The sequence below is a fragment of the Thamnophis elegans genome, chromosome 3, assembly GCF_009769535.1.
Source record: "Thamnophis elegans isolate rThaEle1 chromosome 3, rThaEle1.pri, whole genome shotgun sequence".
Lineage (NCBI taxonomy): Eukaryota > Metazoa > Chordata > Lepidosauria > Squamata > Colubridae > Thamnophis > Thamnophis elegans.
This window is the reverse complement of record NC_045543.1, coordinates 67,197,026-67,223,313: the sequence shown is the minus strand read 5'-3', so window position 1 is coordinate 67,223,313 and position 26,288 is coordinate 67,197,026. Positions and strand designations below refer to the sequence as shown.

Sequence of the window (26,288 nt, the reverse complement as noted above, 5' to 3'; positions counted from 1 at the left end):
CACGGAAACCGCTTTGGTCACCCTGACCGATGATCTCTGGCGGGCCAGGGATAGAGGACATTCCTCTATCCAGGTGCTTCTTGACCTCTCAGCGGCCTTTGATACCATCAACCATGGTTTCCTTCTGCGACGTCTGGAGGAGGTGGGAGTGAGAGGCACCGTTTTACGGTGGTTCTCCTCTTACCTCTCTGACAGGTCGCAGTCGTTGTTGGTCGGGGGGCAAAGGTCGACCCCTAGGGCCCTCAAATGTGGTGTGCCACAGGGTTCGGTCTTGTCCCCCCTCCTATTTAACATCTACATGAAGCCGCTGGGTGAGATCATGCGACAGCGCGGGGTAAAATACCAGCAATACGCAGATGATACTCAACTGTATCTTTCTGCCCCATGCCAGCTCAGTGTAGCGGCAGATGTGATGTGCCAATGCCTGGAGGCTGTTAGGATCTGGATGGGGGTGAACAAACTTGTACTCAATCCTGATAAGACTGAGTGGCTTTGGATGCTGCCCCCGAAGGACAGCTTAGACAGTCTACCCTTAACCCTGGAGGGTGAAAATTTACACCCCTCAGAGAGGGTCCGCAATTTGGGGGTCCTCCTGGATTCGCAACTGAAACTGGAACATCATCTATCGGCTGTGACCAGGGGGGCCTTTTCCCAGGTTCGTCTGGTGCACCAATTGCGGCCCTATTTGGATCGGGAGGCACTTTAAACGGTTACTCACGCCCTTGTCACCTCAAGGCTGGATTATTGCAACGTGCTCTACATGGGGCTACCCTTGAAAAGCGTTCGGAGACTGCAGCTAGTCCAGAATGCGGCCGCGTGAGCGATATTGGGTGCACCGAGGTACACCCACGTTACACCTGTCCCCCGCGAGTTGCACTGGCTACCCATTGGTCTCCGGACACAATTCAAAGTGTTGGTTATTATCTTTAAAGCCCTACATGGCTTAGGGCCAGCGTATCTTCGAGACCACCGACTGCCACATACCTCCCAGTGGCCAGAAAGATCCCACAGATTGGGCCTCCTTCAGATGCCGTCAGCCAAACAGTGTCAGCTGGCGGGCCCCCGGAGGAGAGCCTTCTCTGTGGCTGCTCTGACTCTTTGGAATCAACTAGCCCCAGAGATCTGGACCATACCCACTCTCATGGCCTTCAGGAAAGCTGTAAAAACCTGGCTGTTCTGGCAGGCCTGGGGCTGTTGACCTCATTGTTGAGGTCCAGCCCTGATTAGAATGAATGCATGTGGTTTTGTGATTTTAGACTGTCCTTTTTTCTCTTTTTTTTCTTCTTTTTTTGTAAGCCGCCCAGAGTCCTTCGGGATTGGGTGGCATATAAATTTTGATAATAAATAAATAAGAAGAAATAAGGTCCAAGTAGTAATTGCCTTCACACACTCCTTCTCAGCTTGAAGAGGTGTTTGTTTTATAAAAGTTGGTGATCTGGGTATGGGACAGAGTTGAAGGAGGCAAGACACTCAATTCAGGTTTGATGTTTCCTGAGTGAATTGAAATAGAATTAGAGTGAAAGTTTAGGATGTTTCTCTAATCCTTGTTTCCAATTGTTTAGAAACCAAACACAAATATGTATCCCTATATGTTTTTATTTACATGCATAGTTTTGGAAATTATTTATTCAGATAAGGAACACTGTAGAACTAATTTAAAAGCAGTAGAATTGCAAAAAGTTCATAAAAAGAAAACTTTGTTCCCTTAAACATAGCCACCACCTGTGAATCTGGAACAGAATTTAATATAAATATTGTTTTGATCCATCTTAGGGCCTGGTTTTTGGCTGATTCTAACCTGTGTTTGATGGATGTCCTTATATTTGTATGTGCTTGGAAAAAAGTACCAAAAAGGTACCAACATCTTCATCAATGATTTGGATGAGGGAATAAATGGGGAACGCATCAAATTTGCAGATGACACCAAGCTGGCAGGAATAGCCAATATTCCAGATGATAGGCTTAAGATACAGAAGGATCTTGACAAACTTGAACATTGGGCACTATCTAATAAAATGAAATTCAATGGTGAAAAGAGTAAGATTCTACATTTAGGCAAGAAAAACGAAATGCACAGGTACAGTATAGGTGGTATCTTGCTCAATAGTAGTAATTGTGAGAGGGATCTTGGAGTCCTAGTGGACAACCATTTAAATATGAGCCAGCAGTGTGCAGCAGCTGCCAAAAAGGCCAACACAATTCTGGGCTACATAAACAGAGGGATAGACTCAAAATCACGTGAAGTGAGAGAGGAGGATCTGACGTAGAGCTCCCAAGATCACAGTCGATACTTTTGCCGTTGGACTGTCCTTTTGGACCTAAACTGTCCTGAAGAGACGGTGATAGGGAAGAGTACGTCCTGCTGATCTTGGACACCACAAAGTCCCTGATTGATCCAGGAGAATCTTTTTTTGCCGGCAATAGAAGTGCAGCCATTGAAGCTGCTGAAGTTGGGACAGTTCCAGAATGGAAGGAAAATGGAAAGAGAAAGTGTGTTCATCTGGTGAGGAAATATTATTATAAAAGAGACTACCCCTCCAAAAAAAAATTAAAGCTAAATTACATTTGAAAACAGAAGAGAACAAGTGGCTAAATTAAGCTACATTAGATAGTGTGTTATCCCTTTTTAAAAAATTTTCTTATACGACTGGAACTTTTGCAAATGTTTCCTATTCTTTAAATTGAATGGATTAGTTTTTCTTCTACTACTTTTTATATTCTTTTTTTAATACCTATGGATTAAAATATTTTTCCTTATTTTTATAATGCTGGATTGGATGGGTTTTGTTTTTTTTTTGCTCCATTTAAGAATTTTGTTTTCTAAGCCTGGAATATAAAGAAGATATAAAAGGAATACAAAGAGGGCTGTAATAACAGAGGGAAAGGAAGTAACACTGCCACTTGGAGGCTGGAGACTTGGAAAGCTTGGAAATATTGTCTATTCTTTTTTCTCTTTGATAATTTGATTTTGCATTTCAAGGTTCTTCAGCTTGTTTACAGAGAGTGAGAAGAGCACGGGTTGTTTATACAGGTCCTTCTCGGGAGCTTCATTGGCAGCTAAAGTGGAGTGAAAACAAAGCCTTGTCTTGAAAGATTGTAAATGAACTTGCTTTAAATTTAATAAAAAGTTTTGAATGCCAGAGTGGCAGTGTTTACAGGTTGGAAGAATGGTGCAACATGAAAAAGAAACTTTTAACATTGAAAAAGATTGTGTTTGAAATTCAAAAACTATTAGAAGTAACAGAGAATTGAGAAGAGATTGGAGAACATAGATCTTAGAACAGCAAAATTTGATGGAAAAATTGAGGATGTTCACCAAATGAATAAAGTGGAGATCAGAGTTCTAAAAACTGAAGGAATAAATAAACAAAGAGAAAAGAAAATGGTTGATACTGACAGTGAACTGAGCGTGGTTGGAAATGGAAAGAGTGGAATATGGAAAGGGGAGATAGATGGACTGGAGCTCTACCCCAGATCTCAAAGTATAGAAGAAGAAAAGAGAGAAGAATTGATGGAACTAAGGAGAGAAATTTTGTCAGAAGCACTAGTGATAACCAAAGATAAGCTGATCGAAGAAGCAGATGGAGGGTTTTGAGTTTATACAAGATATGCAATAAGTGAAGAGAAGTCCATACAAAACTTACTAAGGAAATAACCAGAATACTAATGCCACAAATGGCAAGAGACATAAGACTGCACTATTCCTGGAAAGACACAGGTTGATGTAATGAAAGCTTATAATAAAAAATTAAGTCAGTTTAGTTAAATTTAGAGCATCATGTATAAAACGAAGTGATAATGGATACAGTTAAATAACTGATTGATAATGATAATAATGTGTGTGTATGTATGTATGTATGTATATATGTATGTATGTGTGTGTATGTATGTATGTATATATACATATACATACATACATACATACATACATACATACATATTTAAAGTCACAACCCCTGGTATGCCCAAATATGGGAGGAAGTTCACTACTTCCATTCTCTGTCCATCGGCTCGTCACAAGAGACCATCCAGACAGAAACCCAATATTTTTACTGTTGCCTTTTGTTACATTTGTGTTGTATTTGTGCTGATAGATAAATAAAGGGAGACTAGTATAGATCTATTTCAAGCTATTTAGCTCTCATCAGCTAGCCATACCCTTACTGGGATTGCAACCTGTGCTGTATTGCATCTTAGGCAGATGTGTTAACCATTAAGCCACAGGGTTCTTCTCCTTATCAGCTGAGCCAGGGAGAAAGGTATATATTTAAAGTCACAACCCCTGGTATGCCCAAATATGGGAGGAAGTTCACTGCTTCCATTCTCTGTCCATCGGCTCGTCATAAAAGACCATCCAGACAGAAACCCAATATTTTTACTGTTGCCTTTGTTACATTAGTGTTGTATTTGTGCTGATAAATATATCATATATGAGTGTAGAACAAGAAGCAATGAGTGGAAACTAATCAAGGAGAGAAGCAACTTAGAACTGAGGAGAAATTTCCTGACAGTTAGAACAATTAATCAGTGGAACAACTTGCCTCCAGAAGTTGTGAATGCCCCAACACTGGAAGTCTTTAAGAAGATGTTGGATAGCCATTTGTCTGAAATGGTATAGGGTTTTCTGCCTAGGCAGGGGGTTGGACTAGAAGACCTCCAAGGTCCTTTGCAACTCTGCTATTGTATTTGTATTTATTTGTTCAAGACAATATGTAGCCAATAGAATTCCTAACAATAATCCTAACCTTGGTATCATTTATAAAACTGATTCTTAAGCAGTAAATAAAAGTTATTGTAACAAATAAAGGATCTATGGTATTGACAAAGGAACTGTTGGTATTTGCGGTAAAATAAATAGTTTGGTTTAAATAGTTATAAAAGAAATTATTCTGGATAACATTTCTAAGTAATGTCTATTGGAATGTTTGCATAAGGAGTTTTTCCTCTCTTCCTTTATTAAATTGTTTTATATGAATCTCTGTCAGTTGTCCAAAATATATAGTTAATAGGGGCAAGAGGAAACCCCCAAAGATATGTTTGACGGATGCACTTTAGGCAGCATGAACAAAAATCTCAAGAAATAACCAAAGTATTCCTAAATAGAAGCACAGATTTGGTGTTATGGTCATGTTAATTTTTTGATCTGCTAGTAGATTTGAAAAGTTGTCCTAGTCTTCCTATAAATAATGGACTGCTTTTTCTGACACTTCCCTCTCGCTGTTATTAAGAGAAATAACAGGCAGGAAGTGGGGTGGGAGAGTGGGTCGTTTTCAGGAGAATAGATGAAATAAGAAAAGATTGGAGGATGAAAAGTAAAAGAGCATCAGAATCTGACTGGATTTTGTTAACTGATTTGTGACACTTTGTGTATGTCTGGCTTGCAGGAATGAGTATATGAATAAGTTTTCAGTCAATACTAGCTCCAGTTTATAAGATACCGAGCTCTGTATATGTTTTAGCAAAACTGTACATCAGATCCACCCAGCTAATGAGAAACAGTTGTTTTTTCCCTCTGAGGGAAAAAAATGCAAGTTCTCATTATGTAATAAAAAACACATACAGATTGTTAAACCTAACAAATGTTGCCTTACTTTGCCTATTGATGATGAAGCAATGAGTGGTGTGACCTGCTGTGGTCCCTCTGACTACAGAGGCCCTTGCATTTCAGTTTCCCAATTATAACAATTGTTAAAAATTTCATCACTTAGCGTGATTTTAAAACCCCAGCTTTGCTATCTTTGATCAACCTAACCCTGTTGCATCTATCTATTTTTCACAGTATCTGTCTTGCATTGTTTATTTTAAATCACAATAAGCATTGTGGGATAGTTTTTGGATGCTGTAAGGCTAAAGTCACTTCTGTTGTTTCAAATTGGGGGTCTCATTTGAATGGTCAGACAAAGGGTCCATTGATCAACATATAAGCCATTTTGGGCTGTTTGTTTTTGTTCCTGAGCTGGAACATCTGACACCATTTATTGAAGGCTTCCTGAGCTGACATTTTGAGTGGGAGGTGAATATGAAGTCTTGCTTAGGAATTACAGAAACCATGACCTTGAAGCTGTGATTGAAAATGGAGTTACCACTTATTTCAATATAACATTCCCAGATAATCATTGTGGTTCTGCTTTGGTTGGGTGGTTCTGCTTTCTCCAGTCAGTTGCCCTTTGTTTTCTTTCAGTCTCCTCACTGCCTTTTCACTTCTTCCCCTCCTCCCCTTTAGCTTTTGTAGAGTTTGCAACATCACTTGTGAAAGAAGAGATGGCTAACATGCCTCGTGGAATATACCATTCTGCACTGCGAGGTAATGCAGTGCGGTCAGACCATGGAAAAACACTATCAAGTGTTCCAAACTTTATGATAAAAATGCATGAGAGGAACAAGCAGCCTGGGCTCAAACCTGGCATTGCAGGTAAGATTCTTTCAGTGTCTCTTTGTGTACCTATTGACTTTATTTTTATGTCACTCTGGGAGGCATTCATACATTTAAAACATTTAAATGTCACAATTGGCATAACTTGACATTCAGAATAAATACCATGTATGCCTTGCCTTTACATTTCTTTTTTAAAAAAACAAGAACACTGCGCAGTCACCCAGTAATGCTGTCTACTAAGTGTTCTTATTCCAGTTCTGATTACTAAGAGCAGGGATTTTAAAAAGCCACAACAAAATTTTTAAAGCCTGAATAATAAGATACTTGAATAGTTTAAAAGACTTAAAATATATTGCACATAAAGCAAAGCATTCTATGATTGAAATGTCACCAAAACTAATATTCTAGGTCAGTGATGGCTAACCCTTTTCCCATCACGTGCCAAAAGCGGGGGGAGCACAGGGGGGGTCATGCGTGGGCATGCCCACACTCATAACTCTATGCATGTGACCCCCACCCTCCCCCCGCTTTTGGCACATGATGGGCCCGTTTTTCACCCTCCCCAGGCTCCAGAGGCTTTCTAGGAGCCTGAAGAGGGTGAAAACGACCTCCCACCACCACCCGGAGGCCCTCTAGAGGCTTCAGTAGGCTTCCCTGAAGCCTCCGGAGGGCAAAAAATAGTCCTATGAGTAACCTGGAATTTAAGAAATGGATGAAGTGTGAAAAGTGCCCAGAAGTGCAAAAAACGGCCCTACAGGAAAACCAGAAGTTCGTTCCCAAACCTCTGGTTTGCACGTTAGGTTGTTTTTTGCCCTCCAGAGGCTTTAGGGAAACCTTCGGAGGACAAAAAATAGCCGAAAATGAGGCTGAAGTTAGATGGTGTACACTGGAGCCGACAGGGCAATGCCTCATGTGCCCTAACGAATGGCTCCGTGGGTCATCTGTGGTACGTGTGCCATAGGTTCACTATCTAGGTTGTTACCTATAGTTTGTAGGGCCTGATTACTTGAGGGATTGCCCAGCCATTTTGATTCTATAGGGTTAGCATGCTCTGGATTCCTTCAATTAAATAATGCCATCTTTTAGGATTTTGGAAGCATACTTCTCTGTAGCAGCAGCTGCCCTCTGGAATGAGACTTCCCCTAAAAACCAGATGACCCCTCCCTCACTCTGCTGTTATTTAGAAGAGTGGGGAAGACCTGGATCTTCATCCAGACCATGCCTCATCCAAGTGCATGAATTATTAAATATTCCAATGGCATCTAGTGAAAGTCTAAACAAAAGCAACATAGTTCATGCGAATAGATAGATAATAGGTAAATTTTGTGTAATAAAATGCCTTTGGAAAATGCTTTCCTCTTATTCCGCATGTTAACTTGGTATAGATCAGGTCTCCATGCCCATTCATGGGTGTATTATAGAATAAGTTTGCTATAAGAAAAGTGAGTCCTGAATAGAAGAAAAAATATATTTTCTGATATACTGAAAAGAAAATCGGTAATTTGCATCTCCCCCTCCCCTTTAAGAAATAATTACCAAATTCTTCTGAAATCCCCGTTTTCACCTTTTCTGTATTACAGTTTTATATAATTTTACAATAATGTTAACATATGTTTTTGGAACAGTTATCAGCAATTAAATGCACGTATAAACACTTTTTTCAGCTGGCATGTTACTGAGTTATGATCTTCCAATTCATGTGGGCAAAGACGGCAAACCTATCAGTCGGTTTTTAGCCAGCAGGGGGCGAAACTTCCACCAGATGTTTATAGCTCTCATCCATGAGGTAAATGGTGCCATTCTCCTTCTTTTTGCATAACCATTCAAAGCATTTATTTCTCTACCTGAGCTTCCATTTGCTTATATTTAATTATGAAATGGTAGCTGCAAGCAATGTGCTGTTGTAATTTGCTCTTAATTAAGTCAACTTAAGGAGAATGGAAAACATAAATTTATCTAATGAAATGCTCTCTGAGTTGAAGTGTTTTCTCTAAAACACAAACCAGAGCATCAGAGTTTTATCTTCAACTCTTTTAAACAGTTTTGCTTAAGCAGCTGACATTCTTGACAGTTTCAGGCTTGCCTGAAAAACAATTAGGGGATGGCAACCTATGGAGTCACCCATATGTCTTGTTACTACTGTATAACAACAACAACACAGTATGTCTCTTCATTGTTCTTAGCATCTTGGGGCATTATATTAATAGAACTGAAGTTGCACTAAAGTTTTATAAACTGAAGCTGTACCTTTCCTGCATGAAATATGAGTTAAGGCAGGGACAAAAAATAAGGAAAGGATGTATAATTAACTGTAATTCTTATACTACTTACAACAACTGATTTTTAGAAATTGCAGAGAGCAGATAGAAGACGTATGAAATCATGTGACGGGTATGTTGGCATTTCTGTCAGATTGCATCAAACTGCTATATTATTGGTGCTATTTTTATAACTGGAGGAAGGTTTTCTGAGCAAGCTAACTATGTAAAATTATTTCCTGTCTGTTCTGGCATTTGAATGGCAGCTGGGTTGCCAGGAAAAATTTACATCTACCTCTATTCGGATAATGGGTACCCTGCAGACTAAGGAAGAGTTACTGAAGAACATTTTGAATTTTACTCAACTTTATGAGAGTAGACAAACTTTTGAAGAAGAGTTTCTATTTTATTTTCTTTAACATTTCTTAAATTGTAGAAACTACAGGTATTAGAGCAGTCTTGTGCCACCCAGAAAGGCTGGAAATGTAATTCTCAGGATCCCTTAAATTAGCCATCAAAGCTGAAAATTCTTCCAACACTTTTGGAAGGGCAGAACTTTGGGAAGCTGAATTAAATAATTGTCACCTCATTTCCTCCACTGTCCATCAAAGCTGAAAATTCTTCCAACACTTTTGGAAGGGCAGAACTTTGGGAAGCTGAATTAAATAATTGTCACCCCATTTCCCCCACTGTTTTTTCAGAACACACAGTGCACGATATGATATAATTGCATTCTAAATTTTACTATCATGTCATTGATCTGTGATAGGTCTAAAGAATTCCAGGTTCAGGAGTAGTTATTAAATCTGTAAACCTGCAGAATGCTGTGCTTATTGATCTTTAAGATGCAACATTGCAACTATTCTTCTGAAATTCCTATTTTTAAAAAATCTAATCCAGTGGCACTTCTCTTACACCTTTATGGGTCTTTGCTGAATTCTGATGTAAAATACTATAGAGGTCAGACTGAGATAAAATACACAATTTAAAAAATCTAAATCTGGCGCAGGGATCTTGCTTTCATATTAACACTACCTATCACTTTTCAGTTTTCAGCTAAAGAGTGTAGAATCTTTTCCAGTACTCTTGTCTGTTTTGACTAGCTTGTACAGTACTCCAAGTTCTAACTTTCTTAGCTTTCACACTTTCCTGGGTTGTTGAAAGATGTCAGTGGCTCAGCTCTCCAGCTACATGTACAGTGCTTGGATATTCTCAGTCATTAGTAAAAACCATGTGGCCTCTTTTTCTTGAAGAATCCACCTCCCTATAGAATTAATAATGAAGTTATAAAAATCTGTCTTGTTTTGTGTTCAGTAAGCCTTACTTCACAGAGCCAAATTTCTGAGGATAATCAGGAGGCAATCACTTAAAATAATTTGAAGGTATTTGTTTCCGTCATATATTTCATATCTTATAGTCTTAAATTGACTTCTGTTAACAGAAAATATTATTTTTATGTTGCTTACAATGGTTTTGGTAGGAAAAATAGCATAAAAATAAGTTTATTCCCTGATTTATTTAATATATTGCAAAGTTGTTTATCTATTAGGACAAGGCAACCCATAGCACCAAAATATAATGGAGAACAATTGAGAAGTACTAAAGTTGAAGAGTGAATATTAAAATAATTGTAAAACAATGTACAGTCACGATTGAAAATGTAGATTTAAATTCTATTGTTTGAATTCAGGCAAAAAAAAAAAGAAAGAACAATGCAATTCTTGATAATTGTGTTCTCAGGCTTGGATTTGAAAATTTATATTTATTTGTTTGTTATTTATTTTTTACTTATTTATTTGGTGCCCATCTCATGTTAATGACCCTGGGCAGTTTACAGCATAAAAGTTAAATAAAAACCTTGATTTCAGGAAATAGTAATAATTGCTTATAAATGTAATTAAAACCTGGCACTGGATGAATCTGTTTTTCTGCTAAATGCCAGACTCTTCTTCCACATTTTGTGCTTCAGATAAGAAGAGGCAAGGAAGTTAACTAAAGTAATACTTAGCAGTAATGGGAATTATCTAGCAGTTGAGCCATTCTAGCCTGAAAAATAAGCTTCAGTTCTTCATAGTGTTTTTGCTTATAGGTAGTTAGAGGTAGTTGAATAGAGGTAGTTAGAAGGATTATTGGAGGTAGACGTTGGGCTCTTGGTTGCTAGATTCAAAAGGAAAACCAAAACTTTTTTTAAATACAATCACCTGAATAAATCTGTCTGTCTCATCCGAAATGTTTTATTAATTGCCCCGAACTTCTGTGTTGTCTTACATTCTTCTCTTTTTCTATAGGAGATTCTTATTTAAGAATCACTTTGAACTGCGAGATGCACGGCAAATAAATTGACAATAATAATAAATATTTTTTGCTATGAATTCATTTTTTATTTGCTATCAACTACAAAAATCTTTCTTTTCTCCTTCAGAGTTTGGAGTATATTTTTATCTTATAAAAGGAAATGTCTGTGTTTTATTTTATAACTTCAAGGCTTTTGTTTGTTTCATGTGGGGCTAAATTTCCTTTTGGCTTGACAGGCATTCAGAAATACACATGTTTGTATTAAATTTGAATCAGAGGAAAAATAAAAAACTGAGAAAATGATGAGAGAGAAGAGTGTTTTGCATATGCTGTTCTAGGCTTTGGAAACATGATTCAGAGCTATATCATTTGTGTGGCAATTTTTTTTCTGTAGGATGCAAGATGTTAAGATGAAACCTTGCTCCTGCTATAGCTTAATAAAAGTTATTTGAAATGGTAATTTCATTTTCAGAAACATTTTTTTCTTTGGCAAAAAAAAGTAGCCAGCTTCCGGCAGCTGTAAATATAGTATTTGCAAAATAACATTTCACTTCTACTGCTTTTCTTTTTTTATATATTATTTATTATTTTATCATAAAAATAAAATAAAAAACAGTGAAACAAACAAATAAAATGAAATGCAACAAAAGCATACATTCAACCCTAACAACAACAAAAAAGAAAAAAAAATATGTCTGGGTGCTGAAAGAAAAGAAAAAGCAGTAAATTATCCTCCCCTTTTACACACACACACACACACACATATATATGTATGTAAAAGGGGAGGAGAAATTACTGATTTTTCATATGAAGAAAGAATAAAAAGAAGGCAACAGGTTGAACTAATCATTACACTAATCTTCAAATCCCTCTGTTAGCCATCTGTTATTATATTTAGCTCATAGAAAGTCTAAAGTCAGTTTCCAGTGTCTTATAAAGCTGCCTAGTCCATTATCTCTAATCAAAGCAGTTAATTTTGCCATCTCTGCTAATTTAGTCTATTTCAAAGTACATTATTCAACAGCCTGTGTTCCTTTTTCTTTCCGGTATTTGGCAAGTGCAGTTCTTGCAGCCATCACCATATGAAGGAATAGCACCCCAAATTGTTTTTCAATTGGCTTGTCCATCATATCTAAAAGAAAACCTTCAGATTTCATTAATATTTGTATCTTAAATATTTTTGCATTGCCATTATTATGTTTACCCAGTATGTTTTCACATATTTGCAAGACTATTCCACTGCTTTTCTTGATAAAATAACGTGTTTAATCGAATGAATGAAAGGCAAAAAAAAGGAAGGAAGGGTTTTTTCTTAACAAAGGGATGCAGTGGGGTCAAATAATTCCACAATAATTCTAATTCTTCATTAGAAATATTTGAGAAAGGCTCTCAGTTGATTACTTGATTTGAAGGGGACAAATCTGAAACTTGAGAATTCTCAACTTGTCTCTGATTTAATATATCTCTGTTCCAATGGGAGTCAGCTCTGCCACTTTGTTATTCTTCATTATTGTTAAAAACTGTAGTGCTTCATTTTACAGTATTTAAATACTGTCCAGAGCCAAACATTATGGACAATACACCCTAGAGATTAACTTTCATCGTTTTCCACGTGATTTGCATTTTGTATTGTATTAGTTGTGAAGCTCAAATGTCTTTGGACATCAGGGATCAACAGCCTGGAGCTGTCTGGATCTTGGAAACATTATTTTTGATCAGAATTAGTAAACCTGGTTTACTAAGTAGTGTAACATACAAAGAGGAAACAAAACTGCATATCACTTATATGCATCCAGTTCAGGCAACTAACATCTGCAAGAAAACAACCAAGTTCAGAGAGCACCAAAGACTCCACAGATTAAAGAATTCTTGCGTGGAGTTTTCTCCCAGAAGAAAGGGTAAGAACTAAGATTCCAGGAAGAAGTCTAGCACACTACTGTGGGGATTGCTGACAGATACCTCATGTTTCCTTCCTGCTACTTGATGATAAATAACTTAAGCCTCTAAAGATGTTTCCAAACAGTTCCTAGAAACTCCAGTCTGTGTGGATGGCTTTGGGAATGCTGAGAAGTACTGTATATGCGGAAGGGATCAAATTGCCCACTCTTAAAGTTTTTTAGCCCCTCTAAATATAATGCTTTCATTTACTCTATATAATAAGCTCCCCTTGAATTCATATAGGTAATCATTTTTCAAATATTACTGCATTGATACCTCTTAATTATACACATACATACATACATACACATACTTTCTTAAGATAAAATAATTCTATGATATTATATATATATATATATATATATATATATATATATTATAATTCTATGATTATAAAATAATTCTATGATTCTGAAGATAAAATAATTCTATGATATGACAGCTTTATCATTATTATATTCTAAGAAACTCATTCAACATGTTGCTTTTCTACATGAATTATTGTCCTTTACCTACCAAAACACCACTGTAGAGATTTCTCATGAGTTTTAAACATTCTTACTATTTTTCTCTTTTGTCAAGTTCTTTATTAATTCTGTAAGAATTTATTAAGGAACTCCTTAATTTTGCTTAGAGAGGAATCCATAGGATGCGTTTGAACTAAATTCTCAAAAGTTAATTTAGGAGCAGTTAAATGAGTTCTTTTCTGGGTGAAATTCAGCAGGTTCTGATAGGTTCTGGAGAACCAGTAGTGGAAATTTTGAGTAGTTCAGAGAACCGGCAAAACCCACCTCTGGCTGGCCCCTGAGTAGGGTGGGGATGGAGATTTTGCAATATCCTTCCCATGCCACACCCATCAAGCAAAAAAAAAAAAAGAATTTCACCACTGATTCTTTTCAATGTGTGGAGTTTTGTAGCTGGGATTGGAATGTAAATTGCATGCAGAGAAGCTTATGATAGTTACTTTCTAAATGAATTTTTAAGTGGCATTTTTATTAAAAGATGCATCTGAAGACACTATTTTCGGTGAAAAGTGTAAAACTAAAAACTGCTGTTTTAAAATTATGTTTTGTGTTTCTTGAGCATATATGGTAAATAACGGATGTCAGTGTTAGGCAGAATGCTCATGTTATATACAAAACATATGGACATATTCACACAATGAATGAGACATTTTATCTAGTTGAGCATTTAAGTTGGCTAACATGGTTAAATATGTATGAAGAGCATATGTATATATCATGTTTATATGCTTATATCCAACTGATACAATAACCATTATCTGATGTAATTTTTTGGATAATCTTTGTTAGGGTATACAGTGCCTATCAATAGAAATTGATTTAGTATATAAAGCATCCTTCACATTCTTTAGAATTTATTTTCAATTAAAGACAGTTTTATGAGCAGGAATCCAAAGTTGTGTGTATGTATGTATGTGTATATGTGTGTGTGTGTGTGTGTGTACACACACACACACACACATACCCACACACACATACATATACATACATATATATGCGCGCGCGCGCACACACACACACACACACACACACACACACACACACCAGGTGCAAAATTTGAATATGCTTTTGGTCAGAACTCTGTAATATCTCCTTTAGCAGAAAGGTACAGTGAACAATGCTATAGATAAAAGGCTTCAGAATGAGCAATACTACCTGGCTTAGGCTCAATATTAATCATCTTACCAAGAGATTCAAAACTGTTTCTCTTTCCAAATCAGAACTGAAGTCAGATTATAAAGGATCCAAAATAAATAAATAAATCCAAGAAGACTCTGTTGTTTGTTATGTCACTGCTTTAGAACTTTACTCTAAAAAGCAAAGATTGAGACTTCTGGATTTAAAAAATTGCAGCCTGAAGGTGGCTCTGCAAAACGTATAACCAGTAATATGGCAAAAAAATGAAGAGCTGTCGTGTAGGCTGCCTCTCTGAATCTCTCCAGAAGTTACGACCTGGAGGGTTTTCACAAGTAGTTCTGGTTGCTTCCACCTGACAATGACAGAGAGTGAAACAAAACTTAGGTCCCCTCTCATTTCTAGTCCAATTCCTTATTGTTCCTTATTGCTTATTTATTATTAGTTGTTTATTTTATCAGGGAAATGTTGTGCAAAATGTTACAGTTATACCAGTACCTCTTCCATAATGTTACCTCTTCCATAATCTTATTCACTGGAAGATGCCTGCCTTGTTCTAATGATAGAGATATGTCTTGATTCTAAAATCTTATTCCTTTTCCTAAAACAAGAAATTATTGATATAGTCTTTCTGACCAGTAAGAGGATTTGGCATCAGAAGCATCTCTTTGAACTAGCTGAAAACCTTCTTCTCCGGGGGGGGGGGGGGGGAGACATCATCACCCTGAGACTAATTCCCATTGTGGTATTGAGGAGGACACATTAACACTCTCAAATATTAAAATCTTCATCATACCACAGTCAATTTAGTATTGATCAAGATAAGATCCTCTTTAGGTTATGATAAAAACAAATGAAAGCTAACATCCTATATAAGATTCAGTCAAAGAATCATATGTAATGTTCTGGCTTTCAATAGCTCCCCCCTTCCCTGTCCCCCTTCCCATATTGGAGCTCTCCATGGTGCTGTCTTTTTTTTGTTCCTTCTCAAAAATATCAATGTGAATAATCTGAACATAGCTGTTCACATTAGCATCCTGACCCAGATAATGTTGCTAACATTCTAAACTAAACAATCCCCTTAGAGCTCAATAATCCAAATGATATCTAATAAATGTATGGACCATCCTTTGATCCTTTGCTGGCTTAATGCTAAGTCCTTTTCCATTGTTACACTAATTATCTACTCAAACACTGCTGTCAGCTCCCCAGAAAATCAAAACCTGGACTTCATGCAGTATGAGAGGGTGCTTGGGACTGATTATGTCAACTGCTGTCAACTGTTGCCCTATCCCTGTTCCACAGATCAACCAGATTTTCATCAAGATCACTATGGCTTGTGGCAGCAGAATCTAGTAATTTTCAAAGGCCATGTTAATAACCCTTTTTCCATTCCTGCGCAAAGTTTATGAGTAGTGATCCATCAATAATGTGGTTCTTTTGAACTTCTCGTTCTGCCTTTTTTGTAGATCACTTTCATCTGTTCCAGCAAATAATACGTCATGAGTATATCTTGTCACATTAATTAAGAGGCCCGTGGTTGCTATGACATCCTCAACTATTCCAGATGACAAGAATGTGACAGTGATGTAGAAAATTGCTCAGTATGCAACATTTCAGGGAAAACAGTCCTATTAGAGAGAAAATCAGGGACACTTTCACAAGTTCCACTGGGAGACAACAGAACCATCAGCAGAATCCTTCTATTCCAATGTGCCATGATTAGACACATACATTTCATCTTGTTAGTTAAGATTAATTACGGTTTGCCAAGGTTTGGAGAAGAAACTAGTTCTAATAATCTAAAACAGAAGAAACCAATTCTAATAATCTAAAACAGAAGAAACCAATTCTAATAATCTAAAACAGAAGTTAAAACTTTGAAGCTAATTCTTTTGACTACAAGTAGTCCTTGACTTATGACTGCAATTGAGCCCAAGATTTCTATTGCTAAGTGAGACATTTGTTAGATGACTTTTGCCCCCTTTTATGACCTTTCTTACCAGAGTTGTTAAGTGAATCACTGTTGTTGTTAAGTAAGTAACATGATTGTTAAGTGAGTCTGCCTTCCCCATTAACTCTGCTTGTCAAAGGGTGGGAAAAGATGATCACATGACCCAGGGACACTGCAACCATCATAAATATGAGTCAATTGCCAAGCATCTAAATTTGATCGCATCACCATGGAGATTCTGCAATGGTCATAAGTCACTTTTTTCAGTGCCTTTGTCATGTCAAACAGTCACTATATGAGCTGTTGCAAGTCAAGGACTACCTGTACATTGGATAAAACAGAACTACACAAACATTCCCATAGGTAATATGGTATTTAAAAGATCGTCATTTTCTTGCTTATCCTTGCAATGAGTCTCATCTTACCTTGATAAATATTCCAGAAATGCAATCTAGGATAATTAAAACTTTCATTATTGAATTATGGAACTTCCTATGATTCTCAAAGGTGTTTTTTTTTTCCAAGAGGCAACTGGGCTTTCTTGTTTTTTCTTTGAAGACATTTCACATTTCATCCAAGAAGCTTCTTCAGCTCTGACTGGATGGTGGGGAATGGAAGGATTTATATTCCTTGCAGACAGCTGGTCATTTGCATCCTTTTAGAGAATCGTTGAGGCCATTTGGAGGTTTATCTCAGGTTACCTCAGGTTATGGAGCCTTGGAACTGCTGAAAGGATTGTGTTGTGGAGCTATGCTTTCTGCACTGTTGAATGAGAAGCGAAATGTCTTCAAAGAAAAAAAAAACCCAGAAAGTTCAGATATCTTTTGCAAAAGCACCTTGGGAACAACCACGACCTGAATGACTGAGAATCTCCGTAGACACTTTCCTATGACTCTATTTTTAATCCTTTTCTCTCTCTAATAGCTACGTCTAGCTTCCCCAATCTGTTCCTCTTTAGATGTGTTGGTAACAACTCCATCATTTCCAACCAGAATCTGGTAGCTGATTTTCATGAAATAGCCAATAAGGCATTCAGAGAATTGAGATTGTGCAGATGATAGTTAGCTCTATGTTCCATTTTCAAATGATGCCAAGGCATCTGCAGAAAGTAATAGCTTGCATGAGGACTAAGATGATGAGGGTGAATCCTAGATAGGCTGATCATTGCAACATACTTTACAATAGGGTTAATGTTGAAAAGTGTTCAGATACTTCAAATGGTGCAGAATATTTAAACTACTTTGGGCTTTTTTTTAACAGCACTAAAAACAATGTTACTATATTGCACAAGCTTCCAGGTTGTCCTTTTTTTCTGAGCATAGTTTAAGATGTTTGTTGCTTACATAGAAAGACAAGTTCTGAAAGATTGCCACTTTATTTTATTTATCAAAAGAACTTTGGGAGATAGGATTGTAGGTCAAAGTTTTATCTATGTAGCCCAATGTAGTATGGATCTGCCTCAGCTGGAATTAATTAATTAATTTCATTCTTCAACAGGTGGTTTTGAAAGTTCTCCTTTCCTCAGTGTTCCTTGATTTTTAAGATTTAAAACCTCTATTATTCTTGTTAGAATGGTACTCCTTTATTTTTTTTAATATTTCTTATTCAAATTACCCGAGTGTAATCTGTTGCTGACTTTTAAGCACTGTGATTGAAATGAAAGAAACGGGATCGAACATAAAGAATTGAAAGAAACTGAATTGAACATAAAATTGAAGTTGGGTTTTTTAAATAAATAATTCTAATGTTTTTAAATAAAAATATAACAGTAGGTATTGGAAAAAAATGTATTATAATTGGAGCTGGCTTGTGTACATTGGACCTGGATTGGTGAGCTTCTAGTTCAGATACACACTTAACCATGAAGCTGAGTAATGTTGGATCAGTTACTTTATCTCTGGATAGTTCCACAAAATGACTTTTGTAAGAATAAAATTGGAAGTGGGGAGTGACAAAATTTAGTTCCTACATATTGGTGAAACAAATCAAAATGTATATGTTTGTAGACCAAGATGTGTCTGTGTATCTGTTACATAGTAGTCAGCATTATGTCCTGAATTTATGTTGACCTGAAAACTGCCAAGTTCTCATAACTTGTGTTTAATAGGCTCCAAATGGCTGTCATGGCAACTTCCAATGTTTTTGGTTGAGGCCATACTAAAAATAATTGGACACAGGAACAAAAAACTGATTCTTTTGCCTGCCATGCAATATTATGAGACATAACAATGCAGCACAATCATTTTAATTACAGTGCTCTTTTTCTTTTTAAAATGTAGGGGTCTTTGAAGTCCCAGAACAAATAGAAGTGATCCCAGGCAATTTGCTAGAGTAAAACTATTTTACAAAGAAATGTGGAGTTGTCCTATTAGTTTCTTTTTTAAAAAGCTGACTGTAGTTCTGTTATATCTTAAATGATACTTAGCCAAAGTAAATTGAGGTAAAAGCTTTCCTTTCCTATATATGGATAATTTTTCCTTATGACTAAGATTCTATTGTAAAATATTCAATAATTTATAAATATAGTGCAATTAGTGTACTATGGATTTAAAGACCAAATTTATTTATAGTTTACAAGTCCTTGTGGTACCTTGGAGACATTGTATTATGAAATCTTTAACAAGATGTCTATTTTGCTACATAAACTGCATTTGAAAGCCTTCTCAAAGTGCAGTACTTTATTTATTTATTCATGTAGTAATTCCCTAACTGTTTGGTAGAAGACGGAGAAGCAATTTCCCATCAGATAAGACTAATGAGGCTTTCACGACAAGTTGTTTTGTCCTTTGAATTACAATTTCATTTTTCTGCATGAAAAATCTGTAAAACTGAATAACCAGAAGGAAATATAAAAATATATGAGTTTTTTATTTATACAAACTTCAAAACTGGTACTAGATACAAAGAAAAAAAATCTGATAATGGCAGCGATCCAGTATAAATTTGAGATCGTGTGTGTGCTTGTGTGTATGTTTTACTTCGTAGCTGCATATTTTTGTTCAGTTTATTCCCTTTTCTTTGATATGCAGGTTAACATTCAGCCTTCAGAGTGGCATCATTCCTTGTTGCTGCCTCATTCCTGGGCTGGATTTATGGAGAGAGCATACCATGCAATTATACAAGTATGAGATACTAACATATACAGTATATCAATGGTTATTCTTAAGTTTTCTTACATTTTGGGGTGAACTTTTTGTCTAAATACATAAGTAAGTATGCCTGATGCTTTCAGTTACAGGTAGTTCTCGACCACCACAATTGAGCCCAACATCTATGCTACTAAGTGAGAAATTTGTTAAGTGAGTTTGCCCCATTTTACTATTTTTCTTACCTCATTTGTTAAGTGAATCACTGCAGTTCTTAAATAAGTAACATGATTGTTAAGTGAATCTGGCTTCCCTGTTGACTTTCCTGGTAAGAAGGTTGCAAAAAGGGGATCACGTGACTCCGAGATGCTGCAACCAGTTGTCATGCATCCAAATGTAAATCATAGGACGAAGGGGATTCTGCAACAGTAATAAGTGTGAAAAATGGTCATAAGTCACTTTTTTCAGTATCATCGTAACTTTGGTCACTAAGTGAACTATTGTAAGTCGAGGACTACCTGTACTTTGGGCTCTTGAGAGGTCTAAGTTTAACATTAGAGAAATATGGGTATAAAATGTCTCCTTGATATGATATGAGTATAAATGTCTATGTCAGGGGTGAAATTCAGCAGATTCTCACAGGTTCTGGAGACCTTGTAGTGGGAATTTTGAGTAATTCAAGAACCAGAAAATACCACCTCTGGCTGGCCCCAGAGTGTGGAGGGAATTGAGATCTTGCCACGCCCACCAAGCCACGCTCACAGAACTGGTAGTAAAAAAAAAAATGAATTTCACCACTGATGACAGTGTTTCTCAACTTGACAACTTTAAAATACGTGGATTTCAACTCCAGAGCTCCGTAATCAGCTTTCTGGGAGTTGAAGTCTACACATCTTAAAGTTCCCTAGGTTGAGAAACATGGTTTAGGACCGTGATGGCGAACCTATGGCAAGTGTGCAAGCTGTTACCCAGCTCATCTCCACTGTGCATACGTGCACACTTCCCACCAGCCAGCTGATTTTTTGGTCTCTGCCGTGTATGCAGATGTGTGCGCATGTGTGGGGAGGGGTCACGTGTGGCCCGTTTTTGGTCCCAGGAGGCTTCAGGGAGACCTGCTAGGCCCAAAATGGGGTGTGGGGCACATGTGCGCGTATGTGTGGGAGGGGGGACTGTCGCACGTGTGCATACAATTTTGGCACGCAAAGAGAAAAAAGTTAGCCATCACTGGTTTAAGATTTTTTTTAAAAATTCTGAGAATAAGATTTAACAGCTTTCATAAAATGACCCACAGTCATGTAACACCCATATATCCTCCAAGTTTAAGGTAGGGTAGGGTTTCTGAAAGATATGTTCTGAATTGGAATGATATATAAACTCAATGGATATATAAAGTCAAGTAAGTAAATAAAGCAGTGTTTATTATAACCGTATGCCACAGTCTGGATTTAAGATGAAAAAATAACATTAATTTTCAGTATGTACATTTAATGAAAGGTATCTGTTCCTGCCAGCTCATTGAAGAACCTGCCAAAGTGATTCCCATTTCAAGGCTATAGGCTAGGGTTAAATCCACACTGATTTTTTAAAATTAAATCCTATTGATTTCAGTGGGATTTAAGATAACTAATATGAGGTGCTGCATGACAGGGTGACCCTCTATTACTTGCCCCAGATCCTGCCTACCTAGCAGTTTGAAAGCATGCAAATGCAAGATGATAAATAGGTACCACTTTGGTGGGAAGGCAACAGTATTCTGTGTGCCTCCACGTATAGTTATGCTGGCCACATGACCACAGAAATGATTCTGGCTTTCTCAGCAAAGAAATGAATCTCACCCCCTAAAGTCAGAAGTGACTGGACAGGGAAAACCTTTACCTAATAAAGGTGTGTATCCAATATTGAATGTGAGTAGCTGGAATATCAGTAATAGAACAGATTTTCAGTGTTGTGTACTTAGATGCTTTTGGAAGAACTGGACCAAATTTGCTTCATTTATTGTGTAATGCTGAGGAAGAACAAGAGGAAGTAAAGGAAGTATTACGTGACACTGAGTAGAATTCTGTATCTATTAGGAATATAGAATAATTTCAATGAATTTTGCTAGTACGTTTGGTCTTCATAGCACTGCAACAAGTCCACTAGCATCCAACTTTCTAATTCTAAGATTTTTTTTTAATGTTTACTGTTACTTTTTAAAAAAACTTAAATTTAAAAATCTTAAATTAACTTAAATCATGGAAATTTCCTGCTTTGTAACTGCTGTACAAAAATTCTTTTTGAATCTGTGTTTAACTTTTCACTTAACTAGAGCTGAATGAACAAAGCTATCTATTAGGTTGTGGTAGTTCAGCCATGAACTACCAGAACCTAATAGCTGTTAAATTTGTAGGTGTGTGTGTGTGTCGCTGCCTGTATATATGTGAGTATTTATAACTTCAAAAGATTAGGGTAACCTCTGCAAACCATTACCATGAAGAAATAATTGCCAATCTCAATTAATGAAGGAATGTTTGCTTCACAAACATAACTTTGTGAAGAATTTTATCATTGTTATTTATCCACCTTACTAAAAATTATATTTTTATAATTTGAACATACCAGAAAAATGTGACAAATAACTGGTAAAGATACTTATTTTAGTATACTTTCTCACAAAGATTCAGTATTGCATATATATTTTTTAATCTTTAGATCACAGCAGAATTTGCAGAGTGTTCCAAGAAATAGTCTCTTTCCATTTCTGTACACTTAGGAAATTTAGAAACTTTCTTCTTAATATTAGAATTGCATCTCCTCGATATTTATTGTGATATTTAAGCTGAAGGCTATAGTTGTTTAGAAATAATGGACCAAGCAACTTTTCTCAAATTATAGCATCAAAGCGTACTGAACTGTCTAAACATACATTGCTTTTTAGAGAATTTCCCCAAAAGTGGCAATCATTAATGAAAGTAATGAGAATATATTGGGCTCTTGAAGAGATGCACCTTCATTCTTCAAACCTAAAATTTCAGATTCCATCACTTAAGACACAGCTTATTATGCAGAAAAGATCCATAAAGGGCATTTGGATTTAACTGTGGAATAGTGCTCAGGCAAAAGGTTGTATCTGTTGTGTGTTCCCTGTAGAAATCACTGTGTTACTACCTATGTAAGTGCCCCTGCTGATTTTTGTTATGATTATACAGGGGAGGCAAGCTGAATTAGAGATGCAGTTAAAGCATGGAAAAGAGGAACTAGAACAAGTACAATACAAGCAATTTACAGCCTGGCTCTGGTAAGGCAATGACTAGCTATTCCTTGTCACCTAGAACAGTGGTGGGGTATTGTGGAAAGAAACAAGTAGTATAATTTGAAGGATTCAAAGTTGTAAGTTTTACTAACTTTAAAAGTGTTAATGATAAAAACCAGATACGGTCTTGCAGAGAAATGGCAAATACCAAGGGTAATCACAAAGAATTGTTTTTGCACCAGTAGTTATTTTCTGTATGAAGAACGTCTGAAGAATTTTGATGACGGAATTGGCACCACATCCCTAAACAAGCTGCTTGTTCTGAAATTTCTTTCTGACTGTTCAGTAATTTGATGCATATAGAAAATGTGCTTAGCATTTAAACGCATGACTTTGCGTTTAATAAAAGTAATATCAGTGACCATACTTCAGTTTCTTACGTTCAGTGTATCTAAATGTATAGATTCAGTATAAAAATATGCCTGGTTGTGATTGCAATATAGAAATATATGTATATTAAATACATACATGTAATATTTATCCAACATTAGGCTGTTTCCTTGCCACATAGAAATCTAAATGTTGTTAAAAACATAATCCAAAACATCAAATTTGATAGATTATTTTCAAGGTAATGTCAACTGTGCCTCTAAACATGAAATAGAACAAAAATAGAAATTCAGTTATGAAATGGAAAATTGTATGCAATTCAAGCTTTTCTGGTTCAGATTTTGGAATTTTAAGTTTATCTTAATAATAAAGGCAGTTATCTAGTCTCAAGGAAGACCACACCTCACTGTTGAACTGTGGGTTTAATTGCACTAGCGATAAATGAAGATGATTTGATTATGGTGAACTTTCTTATAATATTCTTAAAGGTAAAGGTAAAGGTTCCCTTCACATATATGTGCTAGTTGTTCCCAACTCTAGGGAGCAGTGCTCATCTCTGTTTCAAAGCCAAAGAGCCAGCACTGTCCAAAGATGTCTCTGTGGTCATGTGGCCGGCATGACTAAATGCCGAAGGTGCATGGAGCGCTGTTACCTTCTATTTGCATTTTTTACGTGGTTTAGAACTGCTAGGTTGGCAGAAGGTGGGACAAGTAATAGGAGCTCACTCCGTTACGTGGCGCTAGGGATTCGAACTGCCAAACAGCTGACCTTTCTGATTGGCAAGCTCAGCGTCTTAGCCACTGAGCCACCACATCCCTATAATATTCTTATGTCCCTGTAAAAAAACTAAATTAAAAAAGATTAATCTGTCTCTGTGTAGAGACAAATCAGAAGATAATTAAGATAAACATTTTCTTATTAGTGAGAATTGGTTAATTTTTACAATGGCGCATTACTTGAGGAACCTTTTAATAAATAAAGTTTCTCTGAGTTTGCCTAACATAATGCAATAATGTAGCCTCTGTGGCTATGCAACAAAATATGGTCCAAAGAATATGTATTGTTTTATACTGATATAGAATTGTGATAAAATAATCTGAAGTGAAACAGTGAGAGAGGCTGCTTAGGAGTCTACATGTCAATTATCTCCTTATTCTGCAAATCCATTATTGCTTTAACAGATCAACCAATTCTAGTGACTGGAATATTCAGAATCTCCAAGAAATCTGCAAACAATGCAAAAAATAAATTTCCCTATCACTGCAAAGATTATAAATCTCAATCTATTGTTTTCATTCTGTTCAATAAATACTTTAGAAATTCCTACTGATCTGTCTTTGATGGATCACTGCCTCTTCTAGAAAACTACGGTACATATATCAGTTCAGTATTTGAGCAATCCTGTATATAATTCAATAATAGAATTTCAGTTGATGCACACAATCAAGAGTGCACACCCATTTCTTAGATATTGCCTGGAACAGGATCTTAATTGGGGGATGATTTTACAACCAATTACAGTTCTTCCATCTCTAGTCTCCCCCATATTTTGCTTTCTATCCAACTCAGACCTGTTAGGATACTCACTGATAGATACTCCATTCCCCCCCACCCCCCAGTTAAAACTGTCTAATTCCATAGCACATTCTTTACTTTCTTGTTTCTCTCTTTTAACAGGGTTAGAGATATGCTAACTGATGCAGTCAAAGGAGCTTCCAAGTAAGATCTTTGCTTCTTAATAAATGCAGGATGTTTTGTTGTTGTTGTTGTTCAATCTACTTTAAACAAATATGATTATGTCCATCTAATGAGAAGCTTTCCTTAAGAAGCACTATCTAACCAAAGGTTGTTTAAAAGAAAATCTCCCTAAAAAAACACTATCCCATCATACAAGATGAACATCTGGAAAACAAAATTGCTTTCATAGATTTTTTTACTCTCTCACACACACACACATTTATATTTTTGTTCTTTTCACTATCTAAATAAATATAAAGTAATTTCTCTGTTATCTTTATTATGGGTATTAACATAACAGTTACAAAACATTACTGGAGACATACTAAATGTGATACCCTTGGTTCAATTAGTGAAAAGGGTCTTTTTCAAAAGCAAGGGTGGATAGCCTAATCTGGATCAGGATCCTGGTATGGGAAGGAAGGGCTTTGGGGTTTTTTTAAACATTTTTTTTAAAAAATTAATCCTGGTCCTTTCATCCATCATCTCTGAATACTGATACTGGAAGCCATTTCTAGGAAATGTACGCAAACAATTTCAAACCTTTTTAAAAATGATTTAACTTGTAATTTAATCCCGTCCTCCAAAACCCATACATATTTAAACCTCTATTGTAGTTCATGGAGAGTATACTAAATGATAATAAAAGTCAATTTTCTTTTTCCTAACGTGAAATCTTTTAGCTATGCTAGACCTACTACTTTCATAATTCAAATTATATATGTTGCGTGGTAATCCTAAAATTTGTAAATCTTAAACGTTTTAGAAGATACCAGATTATTGAAATGGTCTTACTTTTCATTCTATTTCTCTAACCTCATTCTCCTTCCTTTATTTTTTCCTTTATTTCATTGACAACTGATACATGAATTTCAACAGAGAAAGCCCAGTAGTTAAAGGGAATTGTCTTCTAGCATTAACAGGACTGGCAGTTGCTGTTGCAAAGCATGAAAAAGAACTTTCTTCAGACATTGAGGAACAATTTGATGTGAGTTAAAATGACTTGATTGCTCTAACTGTAAAACAAATACTGTATATGTAAACATTAATAGCTGGCCATGATGTTCTTACTGTGCTATTTCTAGTATAAGGCACAATCGCGTACATGAGTTTTAAATGTACTTGCTTAAAATATTACTGGAAACATGAATAGTTCATGACTATGAGAACAAGAACAATGATTAAAAAAATCTATATAAATTGCTTATTTAAAATTGCATTCCTATATCCATTCGACCACAATGAAAATTACTTCTCACAGTAATAAAATTTGAATTGTACAGCAATTCTTTTTAAACAATATATTGTGTGTGTGTGTGTGTGTGTGTGTACGTGCGCACGCAAAAGATATTGTGTGTACACAC

General features: G+C 36.3%; 1 protein-coding gene across 3 annotated transcripts in view; it reads left to right on the top strand.

The window, feature by feature from the left end:
* Positions 1–26,288, top strand: part of FOCAD (focadhesin) — a 140,912-nt gene that overhangs the window by 71,914 nt on the left and 42,710 nt on the right. For all 3 annotated transcript variants that reach the window (XM_032213512.1, XM_032213513.1, XM_032213514.1), the window contains 6 exons: positions 6,224–6,412; positions 8,041–8,162; positions 19,509–19,601; positions 22,754–22,842; positions 24,865–24,906; positions 25,804–25,912. In XM_032213512.1, coding sequence (XP_032069403.1) covers positions 6,224–6,412; positions 8,041–8,162; positions 19,509–19,601; positions 22,754–22,842; positions 24,865–24,906; positions 25,804–25,912 — 644 coding nt within the window. The remainder of the gene's footprint in view (positions 1–6,223; positions 6,413–8,040; positions 8,163–19,508; positions 19,602–22,753; positions 22,843–24,864; positions 24,907–25,803; positions 25,913–26,288) is intronic.